Source organism: Dinoponera quadriceps, unplaced genomic scaffold (assembly GCF_001313825.1).
Source record: "Dinoponera quadriceps isolate SergipeBrazil2010 unplaced genomic scaffold, ASM131382v1 scaffold3789, whole genome shotgun sequence".
In the NCBI taxonomy this organism is placed as follows: Eukaryota; Metazoa; Arthropoda; class Insecta; order Hymenoptera; family Formicidae; genus Dinoponera; species Dinoponera quadriceps.
Genome location: NW_014558236.1, coordinates 30,296 through 52,745, shown reverse-complemented (window position 1 = coordinate 52,745; position 22,450 = coordinate 30,296). Strand labels below are relative to the sequence as shown.

The 22,450-nt window shown below is 36.6% G+C and overlaps 1 protein-coding gene across 3 annotated transcripts in view; it reads left to right on the top strand.

Annotated features, from left to right (window-relative positions):
* LOC106749679 (monocarboxylate transporter 3) overlaps positions 1-22,450 on the top strand; it is a 53,432-nt gene that overhangs the window by 8,275 nt on the left and 22,707 nt on the right. The window contains exon 1 of one of the 3 annotated variants that reach the window (XM_014629364.1): positions 3,450-3,479. The exons of the other annotated variants lie outside the window; for them this stretch is intronic. Within the exon in view, the coding sequence (XP_014484850.1) occupies positions 3,465-3,479 (15 nt within the window). The 5' untranslated portion in view covers positions 3,450-3,464. Of the gene's footprint in view, positions 1-3,449; positions 3,480-22,450 lie in introns of those variants that run through there. 3 annotated transcript variants of the gene reach the window in all.

The following is a 22,450-nucleotide window of genomic DNA, read 5'->3' as shown; positions in this document are numbered from 1 at the left end:
ACTGAAGTTCCTAAGAGATTAAGAACAGTTAAGTATCGATCGTCTTCGATGAGTTCTCGAACAGCCTCGGTGTTCTGCGGTGTGATGCTGGTGCGGGGACGGCGGCAATGTTTTCAACACGCTTCCGTCCTTTCTTAAATTCGTTATACCACTGCTTCACCCGAGCCCATGAAAGGGTTCTTCCCCTGAACTGTGGGAGTAAACGGCGTGGAATTTAGCAGCATTTACATTTTCGTTGACAAGAAACTTAATAACACGTTGTGCAACTGCGGGGTGTACTTCTTTCTCGCTTATCGTGATTGCTGCTGAGAATAAGAAGCATGTGGCGCGCCAACGTTATCACTGCCTTCCACATGATCCCCCTCTACTGTCCAAAACATTGCAGACCCCTCATGCCGCCGACGGGCGCGCAATTTAAAAAGGCTCGTTTATATTTGATCCACCCTCATATTAAAAAGATTGAAAATATATTAAATAACAATTATTTTATAAGAATATAAAGTAAGATTAAATCACGGTCAGAGTTACTATTATTGATTTATTGATTCAGGATTGTAAAAAATTATTTATTTTTATATTTCTTCATTGTTAAATGAATTTATGTTGAAGTTATGTTATATATAAATATATAACATAATATTTTTAAATAAAAAAATTATAATTTTTTAGTAATATAGATATTTTTTATATTTAATATTTAATAAAAAATGTAGTTCAAGATATTCATCTTACTTATAATAAATGTTAATGTTAACTATATACGTTAATTATAAGCAATAAATATAAATATTAGATATTTAATAATTGTAGCTTTGCCTATTTCTCTGGACATTTTTATCGGTCAATATCAGATGTAACGTAAATATTGTTTAATGTTTACTAGGCGCACATAATTTTATTTAAACTTATAATTATCTTATTTTCACAATACGAACTGTTACCATACTTGACTAATTTTATAATGTGAACGATCACCTGGGGTTGTTTTGTACCCCAACAAGTTTTTACAGACTTATATACTTTATCTCTCTCTGGAGATTTGGGAAAGAGAGGAAAAGAGAACTAGTGCAAACTAGTGCAGCCAATGAAGGAATAGAAAACAGACCTTGTAAATAAAACGGGTCACAGTCTATTCTTGTTGCATAAGTTAAGTCTCTAAATGTCCAAATGAAAAGTACATATTAATTCCCGATGAGTGAAAAAAATTCACAGTGACGAGAGTTTGATTTTCTAATCGTTGGAATATGAAATGATCCCAGGTTCTCAGGACCCCACGTAACATATTTAAGGAATATATTTCTGATGTAATTGTATCTGATGTCAATTGAAATAGACGATGAAAGATTTATTTGGATTTAGTTATTATATATTAGTGGCATAATGCTGTTGGTAGCTGTTGGTAGCATCAGCTGTAATGGTTTCATTTGGGCGCAAGAGCTCGTAATACAGTATACCGTCCTGGTCCCTCCAAATGCAGAGCAATGTCTATGCTCATGAATATTCCTCTTCGGCGTTAAGAGAATGGTGTTATTTCTTTCAAATAACTTATTAGGTGGTAAATTTAATTCCTGCCGCTCGTTATTAGAGGGTACCGGCTCCAGCGCTGGCGAGTTTCGACGGTGAAGTCGCATATCTTGTATAGTTTAGACATTACTGAAAGCGATTCAGTCCTCACAGAATTTCTCGACGTCCAAGAGATCCAATCGAATGAAAATGAACTGCGATAAGCTGTTTTTCCGACATGCGCTTCTTCATTATATCCTACCTACACTACCTCAAAAAAACTGCAGCTGAAATGCATCGCTTATTATCCGAAGTATATGGTGATGGAACTCCATCGGAAAGAACATATAGAGTTTAGTTTGAACGCTTTCAAAACGGTGGTTTTAACGCGAGAGGCAAAGAATGTCCCGGACAGCTGAAAAAATTGGAAGATGTCGAGCTGCAAGAATTGCTCGATGAAGATCTAGCTCAAACACTTTTAGAGTTGACGAAAGCATTAAATGTTACTCCAATGGCCGTCTCAAAACGTTTGCATGTCATGGGACAAATTCATAAGGAAGGGATATGGCTACCACATGGATTGTCAGAAAATGCCATTTCGAATCGTTTGTCTATCGCGACTTCTTTCCTTGCCAGGCAAAGAAAAAAGAGTTTTTATGGCGTATCGTGACTGGTGATGAAAAAATGGATTTATTTTGATAATCTCAAGCGGAGGAAATCATGGGTGGATTCCGGCCGACCATCCACTTCAACGCCGAGGAAGAGCGAGAAACGTTAAATCAATCCTTCGAAACAATATTCATGAGCATAGACATTGCTCTGCATTTGGTGGAACCAGGACGGTATGCTGTATTTCGAGCTCTTGCGCCCAAATGAAACCATTACAGCTGATGCTACCAACAGCTACCAACAGCATTATGCCACTAATATATAATAACTAAATCCAAATAAATCTTTCATCGTCTACTTCAATTTACATCAGAAATATATTCCTTAAATATGTTACGTAACACCCTATGTATAACATATATCTCACAGCTAAAACTGCATTAGAACTTTCATATCTCGTAAAACGCGGCTATTACGCGTTACTGTTCACGCATCGCGCGCTATCAGATAATCGCTAATATCGGCACGATGTGATCGTGACCGCCTTTGTCGCCGGGGAAAGAGAACGGAAGAGTGAGAAAGAGGAAAATGAGAGAGAAGGGGAGAGAAAGAGCAAATGAAATCGTCGATATCGTGCGTTCGCGCGGGCTCGTGCACTCGAGGAATCGCGCGGAACTTTGTACTCGAATATGTTCGCCGGCTTTGTTCGCGTCGCGTCGCGCTCGCGAACCGGTGAGTAATGCGACAGTATGTTTGTCGGCGAGGCGAAACGAGGCGGTAACAGGAGGGGGCGAGGAGTACAGCGGAGATTGTGGGTGCAGCGGGAAGGCGGCAGGACGCGAGAGAGAGAGAGTGTCGGAAAACGTTTGGGGCATCGAGGGGGAGGAAGCGGCGTACGCGTACCCGGAGGGGTACGCGTCTACGCACGTAGAGAGAAGCAAACGCAAAGCGCGCACGATGAGATGCGGCTTGCCCGGAGTGGGGAAACGGACGTGTCGTCTCCTCCGCGCGTTCCTTCGCGCGCTCGTGCGATTAAATCGGCCGATGTGTCGAGCGGCCGGGCTCATTTCGTCGCGCGAATCGCTCGCGTTTCACGCGCTGGGACACGCCTGGGATAGCGTCCCCGACGCGCCACCGGGTCACAGGGTCACACAGAGAGAAGGTGCGTACCTTCTCGTTCCTTCGCGCTCGTCTCGTCTCTCTCACGTGCGCGTCGTTCCACGTCTCTCTTCTCTTACTATCTCTCGTCGCCGCTCGTCGCCGTAGTACGCGCGCGAGAGGGTGCATCCGCGTTCACCTGAGCGAGCTGACCGGCCATCGCCTCCTCCTCTCCTTTCCCCTCGCTCTTCGTTATGCCGCCGAAGAAGGTAAGTAAGCGAGAAACGTTAAATCAATCCTTCGAAACATTGATTTTACGTGGATTTTATAAACGCTTTGACATAATATTTTATAAATGTTTTTGAACTTACTTGATAATATTGTGTCCCTAAATATTAAAATCATAATAAAGAAGCATTATTTTTAACGTTTCGAATCAAATATCGTTAACAATGACATTATATACAACATTAAAAACGAGAATATTGAAGACGTTACGTATTATAAAATATCATTGTGATAACGTTGCGTTAATGGTTTCCTGTTTACCGGGTAGCAAGGTGGAGAGAGAGACGCGCATACTCGAGCATTCTCAGGGGATGTGTGGCCTCCGCGAATTTCCGAGCGGGTCGATTTTCGCGAGCAGACGCGCGCACTCGATGCCGCGAAATAACCGCGAACCTGTTGTCAAACGACGTTACGTAAGCGCGAGAGCGCTTTTTAAATAACGTTACGTAATCGCCGGGAGTTTTTAAATTACATTATATAATCGAGTGCAAGAGTGCCGAAGTAACATTATAGGCTTGTTCCCGCGAATTCTCAACGGACCGGACTTCGAGATTGCGAGCTGGCGATCTGAGAGCCGCACGCTGAAAAAGCCTTAAGCGGGATTTACGATGAGAATTTTAGACGTGAGATTTAAGAAATTGACAATTTATTTTTCTTCTATAATTCGACTGTGGTTGGTCAATTTCTTAACCATGAAAAATTGAAAAATTTTTTTAGTTGACGGATCCTATATGGAGGACCGAAATTGCACCGAATCACTTCAAATTTGGTATAAGCAAGATTTTATCTATATTGTAAGTTATATCATTTCAATCCCTCTAATTCATTTTCGCAATATCGCATTTCATAATTTGTACTTGGCAGCTTTGAAAACCATAGACATTGAGTTTTTGCATGTTTGATCCACTATTTTGTATTCATAATTTTGAATTTTGTAATTTTTCAACTTCAATCCCAAATTCGTAATCAGCGACCCGAAAACCCTCTATATACCACATTTGAGAAGAATTGCTTGATTTACTGCAATTTCAGTCCGCCATATTAGACCGCTATTTTGAATTTTGAAAATTTTTTAATTCTGACATCATGTTCGTAATCAACAACCTCAAAAAACTCTGTATGTAAGTTTTAACGCCTAAATTTTGGAAAAGTCACTGGAAAATATATTTTCTCTTAAAAAAAAACAGGCATTTTTCTTAATTTTGTTATTTATAACACCTTTGCAGTTAACGAAATGTATATTTTGACAATTCTTTTATATTCACCTATCCCTAAGATAGAAAAAAACAGTCCAAATATAGCAATGAAATTTTATCGACAAAAATCTGAAAATAAAAAAGTATACTTCCTACCGTGCTATTAAGGGTTAAATATTACGCCTTAAATTCTCATTGTAGATCCCGCTTAAGGGGAATGGCTGACTTGTTATTTTAAGATAATGTTTCGTATCGTAAGTCCTTGTCTAAGTTACCATCTTTTACTTTTTTTTGTTATACAGCGGTTGGTCATCACTCACAAGCAGAACGATTTGTTGGTTTGCGACTGCTGACTCAAGATAATATAATTGTATGTTACTTGAGACTAAAAGTTAAGACGTTACAAAATGTTGTCTTGAACCGATAAATCAGTAATTCTGCTAAGGTTCAAATTCCACGAAAATTACAGTCATTTTCAATTTAATTAGATCTCCTTCTGGTTTCGATCCACAAAATAGTAGCGGCAATATGCATCTAAGGTTATTATCACCGACACTGTAGTAACATTTACTAGAAAAATGATTCTTCTTACTATAACTTATACTTACTTCTTTCACTTATGCAATTATAGTTACAAATATGAAAAATTGTTTTTTCAGTGCACGGTGGAGACGCAAATTCCGTCGTTTATAAAGAAAAAAACAGTTTCATTGAATTTACCTAAAATAGACGAATCAAACGCGTTTAGGCTGAGGGAAATAGAATTTCTAATTATAAGAACCATTAAATTAAACTCATAAGAACCAGAAAATCTGTTTCCTTCGGCCAAAACACGTTTGGCTTGCCCATATTTCAGATATATTTAACCAAACTTTTTTCCTATGTACGTTAAATAAGGTACTAAGGTACTAAAATTAACTAATTTTTTCCTATGTACATTAAATAAGGTACATGGAGAGAGGGAGATTAGCAACAATAGCGGCGATATTCTATGTATCCGCTGTTCAACGATACCCGTCAATAATCGTTCAAGACTCATTAACGTTTGCGAACGACAATGACAGATCTGCATAATCTATCGGAACGCAAAATAATTATACACTCTGGGAAATGTATTGCTGGTCCAGCTAGAATTCTAAATGTCGCAGATAAAATATATCCGGTATTTTTTGTATCTGTTAAAAAATGGTATGTGATACATGTAATTTACAGTATTCTAGCAATACATGCAAAAAAATTTAGGTCCTGTCCTGTTACTAATTTTTAAGAAGAAATGTGACTGGTCTTAATCCGGACGGGCTCTACAGAGAGATTTTCTTGCTAAATTAGACAAATATTTCAGATAAAAATTCCGTCCCTGTTGCCTATATTGATTAGATACAACGGACATGTGATATTGAAGTGTTTGCTAGACATTTATCCATCTTAGCTAATTTCCCGTCTATTTAGATCATTTTTGCTATAACTGCAAAACCATTTTCTTGAGTGACGCCACTTCGAAATAACATCTTCAGGTACCCTTCGGAGAAGCTCTTTTCGCGAAGGGCGTGAGTCTCGCGACGAACAATATTTCACGTGGTCGTGGCGTGCGATCCCGAGCGATCTCTTTCGCGGTGCCGCGGCGTCAATCGATTTGATAGCGAGCGCCAACAGCACGCGATTACTCTGTGGGCGTAATCCGATTTTCCGTTTCTTCTTTTTCTCGCACAATTTTATCATAACTACGAAATTCGCGGCGAATAATCCCTATAAACGCATAATATTCTCAAAATATTATATGAATATTATTCAATATTAAAATAATATTCTTATAATATTCTAAGAATGTTACGTAATATTTTTTAATATCATAGAAATGTTTTATTGATGTTATATGTCCGCTTCATATAATATTCTCGGCATATTCTTAGCATATTATAAAAATGTTCTTAGAATATAACAAAAAAAAAATACTAATAATATAGAAAAGAATATATATATGTATATATAATTTTTTTAATATAAAACGTATTTTTACACAAAATTCTTTTGACTTTATTTATATAATGAAACAATTGGTATTGCAATACATTTGAAATAAACAACTACAATTATATATATTATGATATATATAGAGTTGACTATTTAAATAATATATAATATTACAATAACATTAAATAATATTATTTGTTTAATATTATTTGAGTGAACATATAACCATCTTTTAATATTTCACAAATATTGCTTAATATTAAATAATATTACTAGAATATTATTAGAATATTACGTCTAATATTCTAAGAATATTCTTAGAACATTACTTAATATTAAATAATATTACACGCTTATAAGGATACCGCTCCTCACAGACTACCTTTTTCCCTCTTTCTTGTTCTCGGTCGTTTCTCTCTCCGTGCTTCGCACGTGAAACTCTATTTTTGATCCGGCATGGTACGAAACTCGTTATTGTATGTTATTAGGGAAAACACGGAGAATCATTATTCTCTCGTTATTCGTTGCGACTATCTAACAATCCACGTGAAATACCTCGACAATGCGGAGGCGAGGAAAAAATAAGGAAAATACCATGATTGATTTATATATCATTATTATTAATTCAGCTTACATTGCCAGGAAGCGACTTGATTTACATTTGCTCTAAAATTCGTTCTTCCACACACTTCGACACACACACACACATATATATATACTCTGTATACTTTCTATTTATATTCAATCTAAACTACAGAAGAAAACTAAAACAACGAAAAAAATTATTATACATTTCACCTTCGTATCACAGAAATTGCACGTATTTAAATAACAGTTATATTAAATTATTATTTGTTTAATAAAACTTACAATTTCTCCTCTGAAGAACATCTTACATCTCTATCCTATTCTTAAATTACTTCCGCTTCTATTTACTTTACATCCGTTTATCCTGTTTTATTCTATTTTATATTACATTACATATATTTAACTATTTACATTTTACCTTTTTTACATTTATACATTGGAATGAACTCCGCCTAACCTTTACACTCCAGCTACCTTATTTGTTTATAACTTTTACCATTTTTCTTTTCCTTTACACAATTCACCTTTTTCTTATTTTCCTCTTACCTATTATTACCTGTCTTTATCTCTTTCTACCATTATCCTAGACAAGTTCTATCCATTTTCTCCATAAAACTCTCCCTTTTTTCCTTTTCCTTCCATAGATTCCTTTATTACCATTCCTTTCTCCTCATCTAATACATCACTCCAAATTCTTTCCAATCTTTGCATAGAAGGGAAATATTACGAAGAAATATATATACGAGAGCACGTGAATTAAAACTTTGCCACCGCATGTTGCGCGCTATAGTCGTCGCGTCGCGTATAATTGCGATCGTATTTTCGCTTTTACAATGAATTGACGTTTCGCGAGGCAATTCATTCGTCGTTAATCTATTCGACGAGTACAGATACGGATTTTCGAATTCAATTTCCGAGCGTCGAGAGGAAACGTGCGACGCGGAAAAACGCGAAATATCGAGAATATCAGCGAGAAAGAGGCGGTCTTATCAATCGAAATCTGGTTATCACGATGCGTACCGCGCGTGACTCGCGTTTACACCGCACGATCTTTTACACGGAAAAAAATTAACTTTCAATTCAAGACTTATATATTATAATAGACGCCATCATTGTTTCATATATAAGCAAGAATACATCATCTTCTTACAAAAATTTAATATTCTTGAATTTCAATAATATCATAATATTATTGCAAAGTTATGATGATGGTCCACTACAGATTACAATATGATTATTCTGAAAATAATAAATCTTGTTATAACATTTAAAATAATTATATCAAAAAGATTAATGTGTTATTTTGAATAATTCTGTATTTGAGTTAAATGTACGACAATTTTCTTCGAACAATATGAACCTTTTCACTTCAAAATACAAATTGAGTCTTATATTAAAGACCGTTTTAAGTTAGGTTCGTCTTCACATTGTAGCCAATGAAGCTATTCGTATAGTATCTGAAGATACTCTTAAGATGATCTTAAATATAAAACCCGGCTCTTATAAGAGTCGGAGAAAATCCGGAAGCCAAAGTTGCTGGAAGGATTCGAACTCGGGACTTTTTACAATGCAAATATCTGCTCTCATATAGCTTAATGAATTGAAAGTGAAGAATATCCGATATTCTTCACTTTCAATTCAAGAAAATTATTCTTAAATAACGAGAATATAATATTTTTAGTAAAACTATCTGGAATTTCTTCGTGTTAACAAGTTTTATCTATCCAGCACTATATCATCTTATTTCAACATGTTGAGAATATAGATCTTCTCAAATAAAAATACTTTTTTTTCCATGTACACACACACTCTCTCTCTCTCTCTCTTTTTTATAGCGATGATACTCCTTCGGATATAAACAAAATGTACGCGACGCGAACGAAGCAGTCGCGAATAATGTGCGAGTGAAAGTAGGCTGTGGACTGCGCGACGAGGAAATTGATAATGCGACACCGCGGCAACGACAAAATATGATATTGTATCCCGGACGAGAGACGATACCAGCCGCATCGTTTCCGTGCGCTTTGCGTGTTTTGCAATAATCTTTTTTCTTTGATGCGTACCCGAAATACCGCATTGTACAGCAAGGAGTGAAATAGTTTAGACACACCGAGTGCTGAAAAATTGAGTTTGATTATATCTACAGCGTTATTTAAACGCACTTCGGTCGAAAATTTTATTGTAGTGTTTTGAAAAGCTCTCAAGGTAAACTATAAGAATATGCAATAAAATGTAAGAGTTTCCATTTAAGAAATTGAAAGTGACTTTCATGTGACCTTCAAAAGACTATCAAATGTCAAACTAATGACACCACGTTATGTCCCCCTCCAAACCATACAACTTTTGCATGAAACATTTTTCTCCGAAATGCATCGTTTAAGAGATATTTGAGGGCGCCATTTAAAATGGGACGCCCTTATATGTTTGGAGACGTTGTCTCAGTATGGCCGGATTGAGAGACTCTTAGCTTCGAAATCACAAAGGTTCGTGGAAAGACTGCGAAGTTAGCGACTTGACGAAAAAGCTCGCCGCTATTTTTTCGTTCGTAAGCTCAGGAGTTTTAATCACAACACATACTTGTGACGATACTCGGATCGAGATCTACTTTGCTGTGTACGAGGCTCCTTATCTTTTGAGTGTTTTCTTTTTCAATTTGTTATCGTTCTCTATCGATGTCGAACACGCGAAGCCACGAAGCCATGGCTGTTCGTTCAGCCGTTGGATATATTAGATAGCGATATGTCGCGCATTTCCGATTATTTCTCAACGAGATTAAATCATCCGTCGCGTCAATAACTTCACGAGTGACGGTCCTGATTACGTAAGACAGGTAGTACTCGCGAGGATTCACAGAGGAAAATCGGCCAGAAATGATTGCTTTCGCATGTTGGAAATGCTCACAATTATGGGCCAAGATTTCAATCGAGGGTGAGGGGGGAGCAAATATTTATCCTCACATAAAACTTATGATGATATATATATCATAAGTTCTCTTTCTCTCTCATCTCTTCTAATCTCTTTCTCTCTCTCTCTCTCTCTCCCTCCCTCCTCTCATAAGTATCAAATTTATTTAAAATATGTTCTAAATCCTGGTATAAATTGAATATTTCAGTCAAGAATATTAAATTAAAACAAATTTCTTCGGTTTGTTCATTCAAATTAACCGAATTTGAATTTTCTTCGATAAAATTTGTAAATCTTGAAATTAGAATAATTTCTTCTTTCGAGTGAGCTATAATGAGCTTGTCTAAAATTTGCATTGAATATATCTTAAGATTGTTATTAACAAAATATTCTTTGTTGAAAATAATTATTACTTAAAAGAAAACAATAAACTGGGTGATCGCTTTTCTTAGCAGTAGAATGATCTTTTTCTTCCTTCAGAGTGAATTCTGACTCCGTATGAGCGAATGTTTCAGTAGATTAGGTTGGAGTGAATAAGTTTTCGTGACGGTGGAACACAACAAATGCACACTTCAATTTCGAACAAATAATCACGAAATATTCACTCGACCATTCAGAACGAAAAATTCCATATGAGTAAAGTCATTCGAATTTGAGTAACTCGGTGATCACGCTACACTGAAAAAAAAAAGATTAGCAATACTTACTAAATGCATTTAGTTAGAAATTTCGACAGAATATTTGGTATTTGTTATGAAATTTGATATTAATTATCAAGTATTTAATTGGCCTGCAGTATGAACGACTTTTATACAGAGTCAAATCAATTAAGTAAAATAGTAATTGCTATCAAATATTTAACATCTGTTATTAAATGTTTGATAATTATTATTAGGTATTTGGTAAGTATTACAAAATCATTCACTTCCGTTATTATAAAATATTTGGTAACTATTAATAAATATTAGTAAATATTTATGACTCTCCTCTCTCTCTCTCTCTCTCTCTCTCTCTCTCTCTCTCTTTATTTCTCTCATTCACTCTTTACTCTCTTTCTCTTTCTCCATACAAAGACATATTATAAAGACGAGATATAATACATGACGAGAACTTGTAGAATTTGTCGGTTTTTGTCTGATCACTGATCACTGAAATAAAACAGCACGGATTGCGGTCAATATTTGGATGGGGTGACCACTACGAGGTCGAAACTACAAAGGATTTTTTTTACATATAAAATGAAAAAAGTATCATCAAAATGTAGCAAGGGAATGTCAAGTTATCTTAAGGTAATTTACGTAGAACGATAAGATTTTTAGTAAAATGATGATAATTATCTAAAACAATTTTCCTTACGGACTATATGTCTAATAATAATTATCGAATATATCTCATTTTCTGCTATCAAAAATGATATTAATTACCGGTAAATTAAAATTAAAAATTTAGTTTAATGACCTAAATGTTTAAGCAACTAAATTTTAATTCTTAAAACTATATACTTACATCATCTAATCAAATTATTTCGTAACTGTTGCCGAACTTTCGGCCCGCAATGTTTCACCGAATTATTTATTAACAGTTACTAAATTTTGTTATATATTAGTAAATCCTTCTTTCAGTGTACATTCCGAATGAAATTTCATTCCGAAAGATTCAGCGAAACTTTCGTGGCTTTAAGAGATTCGTTTCTTTTCCGTTTTTTTTCGGATAAGTCGCTTCCTTCGTAGCATACGCACACCCGCTCAGTGCTATCGCGCGCTCAGTCTAATTCGCGCTTGTGTGCCAGGAACGTGGCGCGGAAGCGTCGTTATCAAGGCGGTAGTACAATCCAGTAAGGTTGCAGTAATTAGAGCTCATACGCAAACAATACACTCCGTTGTGACTCATCGAATATATATCTGAGAACGTTGCTCTTCCTTTCGGAGGGACGCACCGTTTATCGTCCGGCGTACTTCGCAATTCTCTAACGCGGCGCGATATACGTGTAGCGCATAAGCTAGAAATTCGCGTCGAGAAATTTATCGAGGCGACCAGCGCGAAAAGATAGCACGATAGTCGATTACTCCTTTATCACTTGAAATCTTCGGCATTTGTTATCAGCTCCGTGAGTGCCCGAACAAATTAGTTCGGAGCCGATAAGTGAATAAGTGCGAAGAAGCGCAGAATAATCTCGATCGTCGCGACTTATCCCGATGTGAGAGCATTTTAGGAGCTTTCACGAGATCTGCCCTCTTATTAGGAAACTCGGTAATTTTTCGAAAGTCTGGAGTCACGCCTGATAAATAACTCGATTTTATTTTTTATGATGTTTATCAATTTGATTGATCATTTGAAGCACACGTTTTCCCTCTCGCTTATTTTTTATAAAATTTGGGGGTTTTTCAGGTCGGTGATCACGAATCTCGGGTCAACATTGAAAAATTGTTTAAATCTAAGATGACGGATCCAACATGGAGGACCGAAATTGGAGCGAATCAACCAAATCACTTCAAATTTGATATTCATGAGTAATACATGAATTTTTTATTTAGAAATTCAGTATAAGCAAATTTTGTCTATGCTGTAGATTATATCATTTCAATCTCTCTAATTCGTTTTCGCAATATCGCATTTCATAATTTGTACTCGGAAGCTCTGAAAGCCATAGACACTGAGTTTTTGCATGTTTGATTACCACTATTTTGTATTCAACATTTTGAATTTTGTATTTTTCAATTTCGATTCCAGATTCGTAATCCTCGATCCGAAAACCTTCTATATACCACATTTCAAGAGAATTGCTTGATTTACTTCAATTTCCGTCCGTCATATTAAACCTGCATTTTGAATTTTGAAAATCTTCTAATTTTAATATCAGATTCGTAACCAGAGGCCCGAAAACTCTCCGGATACAACATTTGAAAAGAATTGGTTGCTACAACTTCGGTCCGCCATATTGGACTGTCATCTTTGATTTTGAAAATCTTCTAATTTTGACATCAGATTCACAATCGGCGATTTCAAAAAACCATATATATAAATTTTAACACCTGGAAAGGTCGCTGGAAAATGTATTTTCTCTGAAAAAATAGATAGTTTTCTTAATTTGGTTATTTATAACTTTTGCAAATAACAAAATGTATATTTTGACGATTTTTTTACATTTACCTAACTCGAAGATGCTAGAAAAAAACAGTCTAAATATAGCAATGAAAATTTTATCGACATAAATCTGAAAGAAAAAAGAATGTAGAACGTATGCTTCTCATCGTGCTTCTAAGGGTTAAGACAACCGAGAGCAATTGACCGAATAGAAACCTGCGAAAGTCTTTCCAGAAACCAGAAACTGGAGTAATCTTTCCATTCTTATGAGAGTTTTGCGAATTTTTCGCCTAGTCCCCGGGTAATGGTGAATTCAGTTACACTAGCGGAATTGTTCTTTACCCGTGTGTTTACGGATTTTTCTGAAGGATTTCGAGCGATCGTTGAAACGGCAATGCAACGCAGACTCGCGACGCGTCGTGAGCGCATCCGCTCGTTTGTTCGCGCCGGCGCGCCGTCGCGCAATTTCACTGGGTGACTTTTCCGCGGAGATGAGAAGCAGATGGTGTTTTCATGCGTGCCTCCGTGGCTCTAATTGTCCTGGTTATTATCTAATTAATTCATAAGCGTCGTCAGAGCGGAGCACGAGCATCGCACGTCGCACAGTGCTTCGCGTGACCGCAGCTCGCCGCGACTCGCACTCGCGCGCTAATTTCCGACGCGCGTTATTTTCGCAAACGTTCCGCACATCGTTAATATACGACGTTAATTGTATCGTATGACAGACAGGAAGCTAATGAGCGTATTATCAGCGTGACTTGTTGATGCAGAAATCCAACGGGAAAGGTTTTCCTTGTGCCGCGATACCGGCGATGGCCAATGATTCGGAGCCGCATGTCGAGCGTTTCATCGTAAGTTTCATCATTGGCTCGATTTCGAGGTTGAAAATGAGAGAGAAAGAAAAAGGGTGGGAAGGAGATGCGGGTCAGGATGCTGATTTAAATATTTGAAATTGCCTCTCAAAATAAATCTGTCACTCGACCGAATTGTAATCTTTCACCCAAAATCCCATGTCGGAATTTTGATACTGCTTTGACGCTCTTCAAGTTAGTTTGCGTCTACTTTATATCAGAGATCGGAACCGAAACTGAAAGCCGTACGGAAACCGACATTTTTGTCAGACCGGAACCGTAAACCACATCAAAATTTTATAAAGCCTGCTGAACCGGAACCGAAATCGAAACGGTTACATTTTTTTCTGTTCGCGTTCTTTCCGATTCGCTATTTCGATTCTTATTCTGTGATTTTAAATAATCGTTTTTTTTCATTTCATAATAAAATTCTAGCTCTCACGAAAACGGACATTGATTAGTTATCGCGACAAATAAAAAATAAACTTCAAGCATACGATATTGAACAGAAGAGGATTCATAGAAGAAATAATATATTACAATTTTGAGGTAAACAGAAAGACAATCATCCTGAATTGTACAAATTACCCTAACGGAACATGTATATTCTGTATATTCTATAATATCGAGATATTTTCCGAATATTCTCATAATCTACATAATTTACATGTTCCATTAGGCAGAGGTTACAAATAACGAGGATAATATTATATATCCAAAAAAGTTAAGAGCAGAAGATGGAAATAGTGGAGAAATACCATCTACGTCGAGGAAGTGATATTATTTTTTCTAATATATTATTGTATACGTTATATATATATATTATATATATAATTTAAGTCAATACAAATCTCAGTAAGGAAACAAGTTTGAAGAACCGAAACCGGAGAAAACCATAATTTAAACAGTTTTCCGGTACTTTCATTGTGCAGAAAATAGAAACTGAAACCGGAATCTTTTTTAAATATTTTGGTTGACCGGAATCAATATTTTCATTCGGTCTGGGTTCCTACTTTACATATATATATGTGTATGTATGTGTACATGCACGCACGCACGCACACACATACACACACGCGCGCGCGTCCTATAGATTAATGAAAATCTACTTTGATGATGTTGCACTGGTTAATTTCCCTCCTGAGACTTGAATTCTGTTGATATAATTTTAATAGTACTTTGAAACTACAAATGCTCTCGATATTTCGATTATTAAATTAATTAATAAGACTATTTAAAACAACCTATTTTGATGCTAAAAACAGCGAAAATGGAAATTGTCATTATCAAGTTCAAAGTAGGAATAAATTATATCAAAATAACTTATTTTCCTATCTTAAACTGACGGTACACAGTACTTGTTTTCGCGCTGGATTACAATACTGCTTTCTACTTGGAGCGTTTCGATCCATTGTCGAAAATGCACCAATCAGAACGAAGTATTTCAAGCAAGAAAACAAACACCGTATACTGCCAACTTTAACTTCCGCTGTATCATAGAATTAAATATTTAACATAGGACCAAAATTTCGATTCGGAATGATTAATCATTCTCTTTAACACATCACTAACACATCACTAACTGATCGGATAGATTTATCCTTTTTTCTAATGATCGTTAATCGATTGAACAATCTAGAGTTTTGATTTGGAGAAAACATTATTTTTATTCTTAAATTTTATCATATTGCTTTTTACGTTGTAAGAATTATAAAAATTCGGGTCAAGATACGTTATTACGCACTTTTTATAAAATGTATGGCTTTTAAAACCTGGTGAAGCGTAGTCTGCACGGTTGATGATGCATTAACACATTGTAATCGCGAAATTTTATTTTTTATTTTCTCCAATGCTTCCTCATGATGCACAATGATAGATACCGCGATGATTTTTAATAAATCACGTACACCGATCGTGAAGCAAAAACCGCACGTGTCGATCTTTTGTTTCCTCGAAATTAAGCGAAGACTGATTCATTCGATCGTATATCGCTTTGTTTCTCTTCTCTCTCTCTCGCTCTCTTCTTCATTCATCATCCTCGCGTCCCAAGCAAAACTATTCCCGAGATTATTGGAGAACGTTTTACTTCACTTTACAACCATGAGATGAGGAGTCGAGGGGGGTCCCCCAGCGAAGAGGCCAGCTCCCATCCTGAGATACGGCTGAGATAATGCGGTGGAAAATGCAGTATATCCGTCTTTCAACGCGACGTCGGTCGCGCTGAGGCATGCATCGCGGCGTGCCACGCAATTTCATTCGCAAGCGGGGACGCTCGCGCCTAATGAGAGTGCATCGATGCTCACGTAGGTGAACTTGACGCGTGCGCGTCGATCGCCATCGCGCGAGGGCCATGCATTCCTAACACGTTCGCTACTAGCGTCACATATGTGTGACACACCGGTTTCTATTGAAGGCCCAGCGTCACACATGTGTGACGATAATCGATTTTTTATTTATTCATTTCTTAAACAAACGAAATCTGTTCTGAGCTCGAAGACAGTCACATGTTTAATCAACAAGCGTGGTCTGAGGTTATATTACGATATTTTAACAAATTTATTAAAACGAATTATTAGCTTGTCTCACGGTGTATATTTCATATTACTATATGGTTTTGCAATTGCTAAAATAGGTAACAAACATGTAAGTGACCTAAAATATATATTACTACAATATAACCTTCATAAAATAGTAAATAAATTTCCCCAAAAAATAAAGAAAGATAAAATAAAGATAAAAATAAAGATTTATATTAGCCAAACATTACATAGTTATATTTTTTCAACACGAATTTCATATTATTCATGGATTTTTTTTTTAATTTGCTTTGTCACAAATATGTGATACTCGGCTACTTGGATAATTTCGTTCGCTTAGCCTAGCGTCACATATTTGTGATACATTGAAAAACTAGATTTATATTCTCATTTACTAAATTTTAATTGTGCGTGAGTATAAATCTGCATATTTTGAAGAAATTTAAAAAATAAAGTATGATCTGTCTGGTGAAGATTTCTCCTCCGCGGCGTGGTAGTGAACGTGCTAAAACATCTGCGAAATCGACGTTGCTATTCGATGTGAATAGGATTTTCTTTTTCGCATATCCTCAATAAGGAAACTGTGCTTTCCATTATAATGTCGAGAAGGGTCCGAAATGGATCGGACACTCTCGTGACTGGTCAATAAATTTCATATTACAAATCGTATCCTTCTTGAATTTTAATTATTTTCTATTTTATGTTTATGTGCTAAAACAGAAAATGACAATGAAAAATTTATTTAGCTAGAGTTCAAAAAATGTAAAAGCTATATTTTAATTTTTGTATATTAATAGTATGAAATATGAAAATAAAGCAACAGAACGTATTTTTGCTATAATTTCTTATTTTTATGTTTTATGCTGCCAGAAAAACTAAGGTTCCTTTCAAATGTTATGTTATCAGACGTCTTTTAACCCTTTCGCGGCGAACAGCGCCTTTAGGCGCTCAGCTATAGATGCTCATTCTCAGCGAACAGCGCCGTTCGGCGCTCAGGCAAATTTACCCGCGGTGAACGAACAGCGCCAGATGGCGCCCATCCGGAGCCGCTCTCTTCGTACGAAGGCGCTGTTCGTTTGTTATCAACAACTGCCATTAATGTCCATTAAGTTGTTTTTGACGTGCTAGCAGCATACGCTTCTTGTGCAAAGGTTTTTTTTACATAGTCAAATATTATATACACACTGCGTTCGGAACGACTCGCGTATTTGGTCCGCGCGGTCGATCTGGCATCGGCTGCTTAGAGCGCAACTCTTTCCAGAGCACTCCGCCGCGAAAGGGTTAACAGTTCTCGAAATAAAGAATTGTACAAGAAAGAAAGAAGAGAAATACTCTATGTTCCTACAGAGCATTAAAGCGTCTTATTTATACACTTTTTCAGGATTGCCGTACACAGCATTATAAAGTAAAAAATTAGCTTTAAAAGAGATGATTTCGAAGATATTTCCTTTTCTCAAAAGCCTCGTATATCATTCTCATATCTCAAAAACCTCAAATATCAAATTTTCTTTCGATTATTACGCGGAAAAAAAACTCAGTTCATGTAACTGAATTTCGGTCATGACAATCGAAATTTTCTATTTTCCGGGGACCAGATGAAAACTCGGTTGTAGAAACAGAAAAATTCCTATAGAACGCTTCCGCTGCTCGGACCAATTGTACTCGGTTATTTTGACCGAATTATATTGCTACTTGATAAAAATATTATTTTTCTTCTGGTAGGACACGAAGTTGAAACTTCTTGATTCCGAGACTGTCGCCTGAAGGACCACTAGCGCTGTTGGTGTATCTTATCCAACGGCAGCACATATCGCTTCGCATTCTCGGTTTAGATAACCGAATAGTTTAATGCGTTTGGAACGGAAAATTTCGGTTCCTGAAACCGAAAGTACTCGTTGATGTAAACAGTCCTTCGGTTCGATGAAAAAATGCTACACGTTACTGTAACCAAAGCTCAATTAACAGAATATTTTCGTTTGACATAATCGAGTTAGTGTTTTCCGTGCAGGCATCGAGCAGCGGCGGCCGTCACGAGGCTCATCGCGACTCGTTCAACCTGCAATATCAACCCGTTGATCCCGGCCGCGATCTCAGCTTGCGTCATCGCGACGATCGCTTTTTCGCTCTCTCGCTCTCGCCGCAACACGTGTCGTTATACCGACGAGAGAGACAAATAAATACTCCGAAAAAATAACTCTGTTAATGGGGAGGAAACAGGATTATAGATGCGAAATAATAAATAATAAAAGATATAAAGAAATAAAAAAGGAAGGAGGTGGTCTAATTTATTTAAGGAAGGAAGAATTGGGTAATTAAAGTTGGGATTAGAGCTTTGGTTAAATTAAGGTGTGAGAATTTAGAGAAAGTAAATAGATATTGGTTAATGCAACAGTAATAAAATGCATGTATTTTGCGGTAACGGACAAGATTGTATAAGATTATATATATTATATTGATATTTTATATAGATATTATATAGATATATGTTATTATATAGATATATGTATTATATAGATATGTGTACAATGACTAAAGGATGGTTCGATAAGTTGGGAGAGGACGGAGAGGGAAAATGGGAAAAGATTTGAAATGATGAACTTAATGATGTAAAGGAAAATATATTGAGAAAGCTCTGGAAGGAGAGGGAAATGAGGATAAGGAGGATTAAGGGCGAGAAAATATTAAGTGTACATAATGAATAATTAATAAAATGAATAATCAATGTTTTAAGCGGTTAAAAAATTAATTTTAAAATCAATTGATTTTTCCGCTCTTTTGCGGTTATGTAGTGTTGACATACAGCAATTAAAAATGACATTTAGCATGGGGAAAGGCCCAGCATAACCTTCAAAAATATTCAGTTCAGTAGAGTCAAACATGGCGACAGATAAGATACATATCCGACACTGTATTCTTTATGAATTCCAACAAGGAAAAATTGCTGCAAGAACATGCGAATCGATGCGACATGCGAATTTGTTCCTTTCTCAGCAAAGTAAGTGTTGTGTCGTACGGTATGTGCGCATTTTGCGGTTTAAGCGATTTAAAAGCGGTGATTTCCGTCTGATCGACAAACAACGTCCTGGAAGATGCACCCTCGAAAATGCGACAACGATGATTTGAAACAATTGCTCGCTAAGAATTCGACACAAACGCAAAAGGAGCTTGCAAAGCAGTTGGAAGTAACGCAGCAAACCGTTTTCAAACGCCTACATGAGATGGGTAAGATCAAAAAAGAAGGAAAATGGTTTCCGCATGAATTTACCGAAGCCAATAAAAATTAACGAGTGGCAGCGTGTCTTTCTCTTCTCAATAAGCAGCGTCGAAAGTCTTTTTTGTGAAAAATCGTTACGGGCGATAAGAAATAGATATTCGATGATAATCCGAAACGCAGAAAATCATAGGTGAATTCCGGCGAACCATCAACATCGGTCACAAAGTCCAATTGTTTCGGAAAGAAGGTTCTGCTCTGCATTTGGTGGAATATCAAGGGCGTGCTCTATTATGAGCTCTTGGAACCGGGTAAAACAGTTATTACGGACTGCTACCAAGGCCAATTAATCCGCTTGAGTCAAGAATTGGAATAGAAACGCCCGTATACTGGCAAAGGAGAACGCCCTATGAAATTGTTGCATGACAACGCCAGACCACACATAGCTTCCAAGGCAAAAAACACCATAATGAATCTTGTATGGGACGTCTTGCAGCATCCGGTGTATTTACCAGACATTGCTCCATTCGATTATTACTTATTCCGGTCGATGCAACACGCCTTGTCCGATACTCACTTCCAATCAATGGATGAGATCCGAAAATGGTTTGACAACTTTATCCTGTCTAAAGACACAGCATTTTTCCGAGATGGAATTCATCAGCTGCCTGAAAGATAGTTTAAAGTTATAGAAAGCAACGGCGAACATTTTGATGGAAAAATTTGTTTTATTTTCTTTTAAAATAAATTTCGAATTTAGCTGAAAATTTTAGATTATGTATTTGTACACCTAATAAATAGAATAAAAATAGAATAGTTGGGTGGGGATGGGAGACTAGGAGAAGATAAATGTTATGAAATGGAAATGTTAAAAGAAGCTGAATATATTACGTATTTATGTATTAAGTACTATATAAAAGGATGGGAAATATTATAAAATTGATAGATGTGTAAGGTTATAGGTAATATAGTCTGTGAGTGCTGCGATATTTCTTGTGATATATATTGTTATATTAGTGTAACACCGCGATATTAGCATAAGTACGAGGTCTGTTCAAAAAGTATCGCGAATTTTGAATTTCCGCGGGTTACGTATATTCGATTTTCGATTTTTTTGTGGCGTTATGTTGGTACTCATGTCCCTCACTTATGCCGACAAGTTCGGCCATTTTGAATATTCGGTTTATCTTTGACAGCTGTTTTGCTTGGACGTGTTTTGGCTCGTCTTCGATTTTTGCCTATTCCAAAAAATGGATCAAAGAATCTAACAAAATTAAGTGCGCGGACGCATTCCGAATGTTGACTGTGGCATATGGTGAAGCTACCTTGGACCGAAGCAACGTTTATCGGTGGTACAAAATGTTCTCAGAGGGCCGAGAAGATGTGAACGACGAAGAGCGTGCCGGACGCCCGAGCACGTCAACAACAGACGAAAACATTGATGAAGTGAAGAAAATAGTATTGGCCAATCGTCGAATCACCGTTAGAGAAGTTGCTGAGGACCTAAACATATCGATTGGCTCGTGCCATTCGATTTTTACTAATGATTTGGGCATGAGACGGGTCGCCGCGAAATTCGTACCAACGCCCCTGCTCACGTTGCTTTTGCGCGAATTTTTGGCCAAAAACAACACACTAATGATGCCGCAGCCACCGTATTCCCCAGACCTGGCCCGAAACTGAAAAAGCACATGAAAGGACGACGCTACGCTACGATTGAGGAGATAAAGACGGCATCGAAGGAGGAGCTGAACAAGATCACAAAAATGATTTTTTGAAGTGCTTCGAGGATTGAAAAAAACGTTGGCATAAATGTATAATATCTGATGGGGATTACTTTGAAGGAGACAAAATAGATATTCATGAATAGATAAATAATTTTTGAAAAAACATAAAATTCGCGATACTTTTTGAACAGACCTCGTATATTTAGATAAGAAGCTGAATTTTGAAGGTTTATATTTAATTGAATATATTTAATTGAATGGGGTAGACAGATGAGTATGGATAGGGAAAGTTTTGTAAACGAAGTGCTCTTGGCAAAACGGCTGAAGTAATAAATATCTATTTAATAACTCCGTTAATGCAACTTAATGCAACTTAAATATCTATTTAATAACTCCGTTAATGAAGTTTTCGTTACCTGGCAACCAGATTTTTTGTTACGGAGTTTTCATCCAATCTTCCCTATTCAGTCGCAGAAACTTCGAAGAGCCCTTTTCCGTGTAGAGAGAGAGAGAGAGAGAGAGAGAGAGAGAGAGACAACAGCGTTTATTACATCTTAAGGCAAGCCCTCTAAGGACAAGCAAGATACATAGTAAAGTCGAAAAAAAATTACAATACATTTTGCTAATTCTAAATCACATAAACAAAAATAATTATGCAAGAGCAAAACAAAACCAAAATGAATGAAAAGCCCGCTGTAGAGCTTGGGTTAAAAAATAACTTTAAGTCATATATGTTTGAGGAAAAAAAGAATTGAGCTGTAAATTTGTTAATTTAAACACTCAAATCTAAACTAAACCTAAATCCTGAACTAAGTCCATGACCGAAACCAAATTAAACTCAGATTGACCCTTAAATTCTTATCCGTATGAAAGGAGATAAATA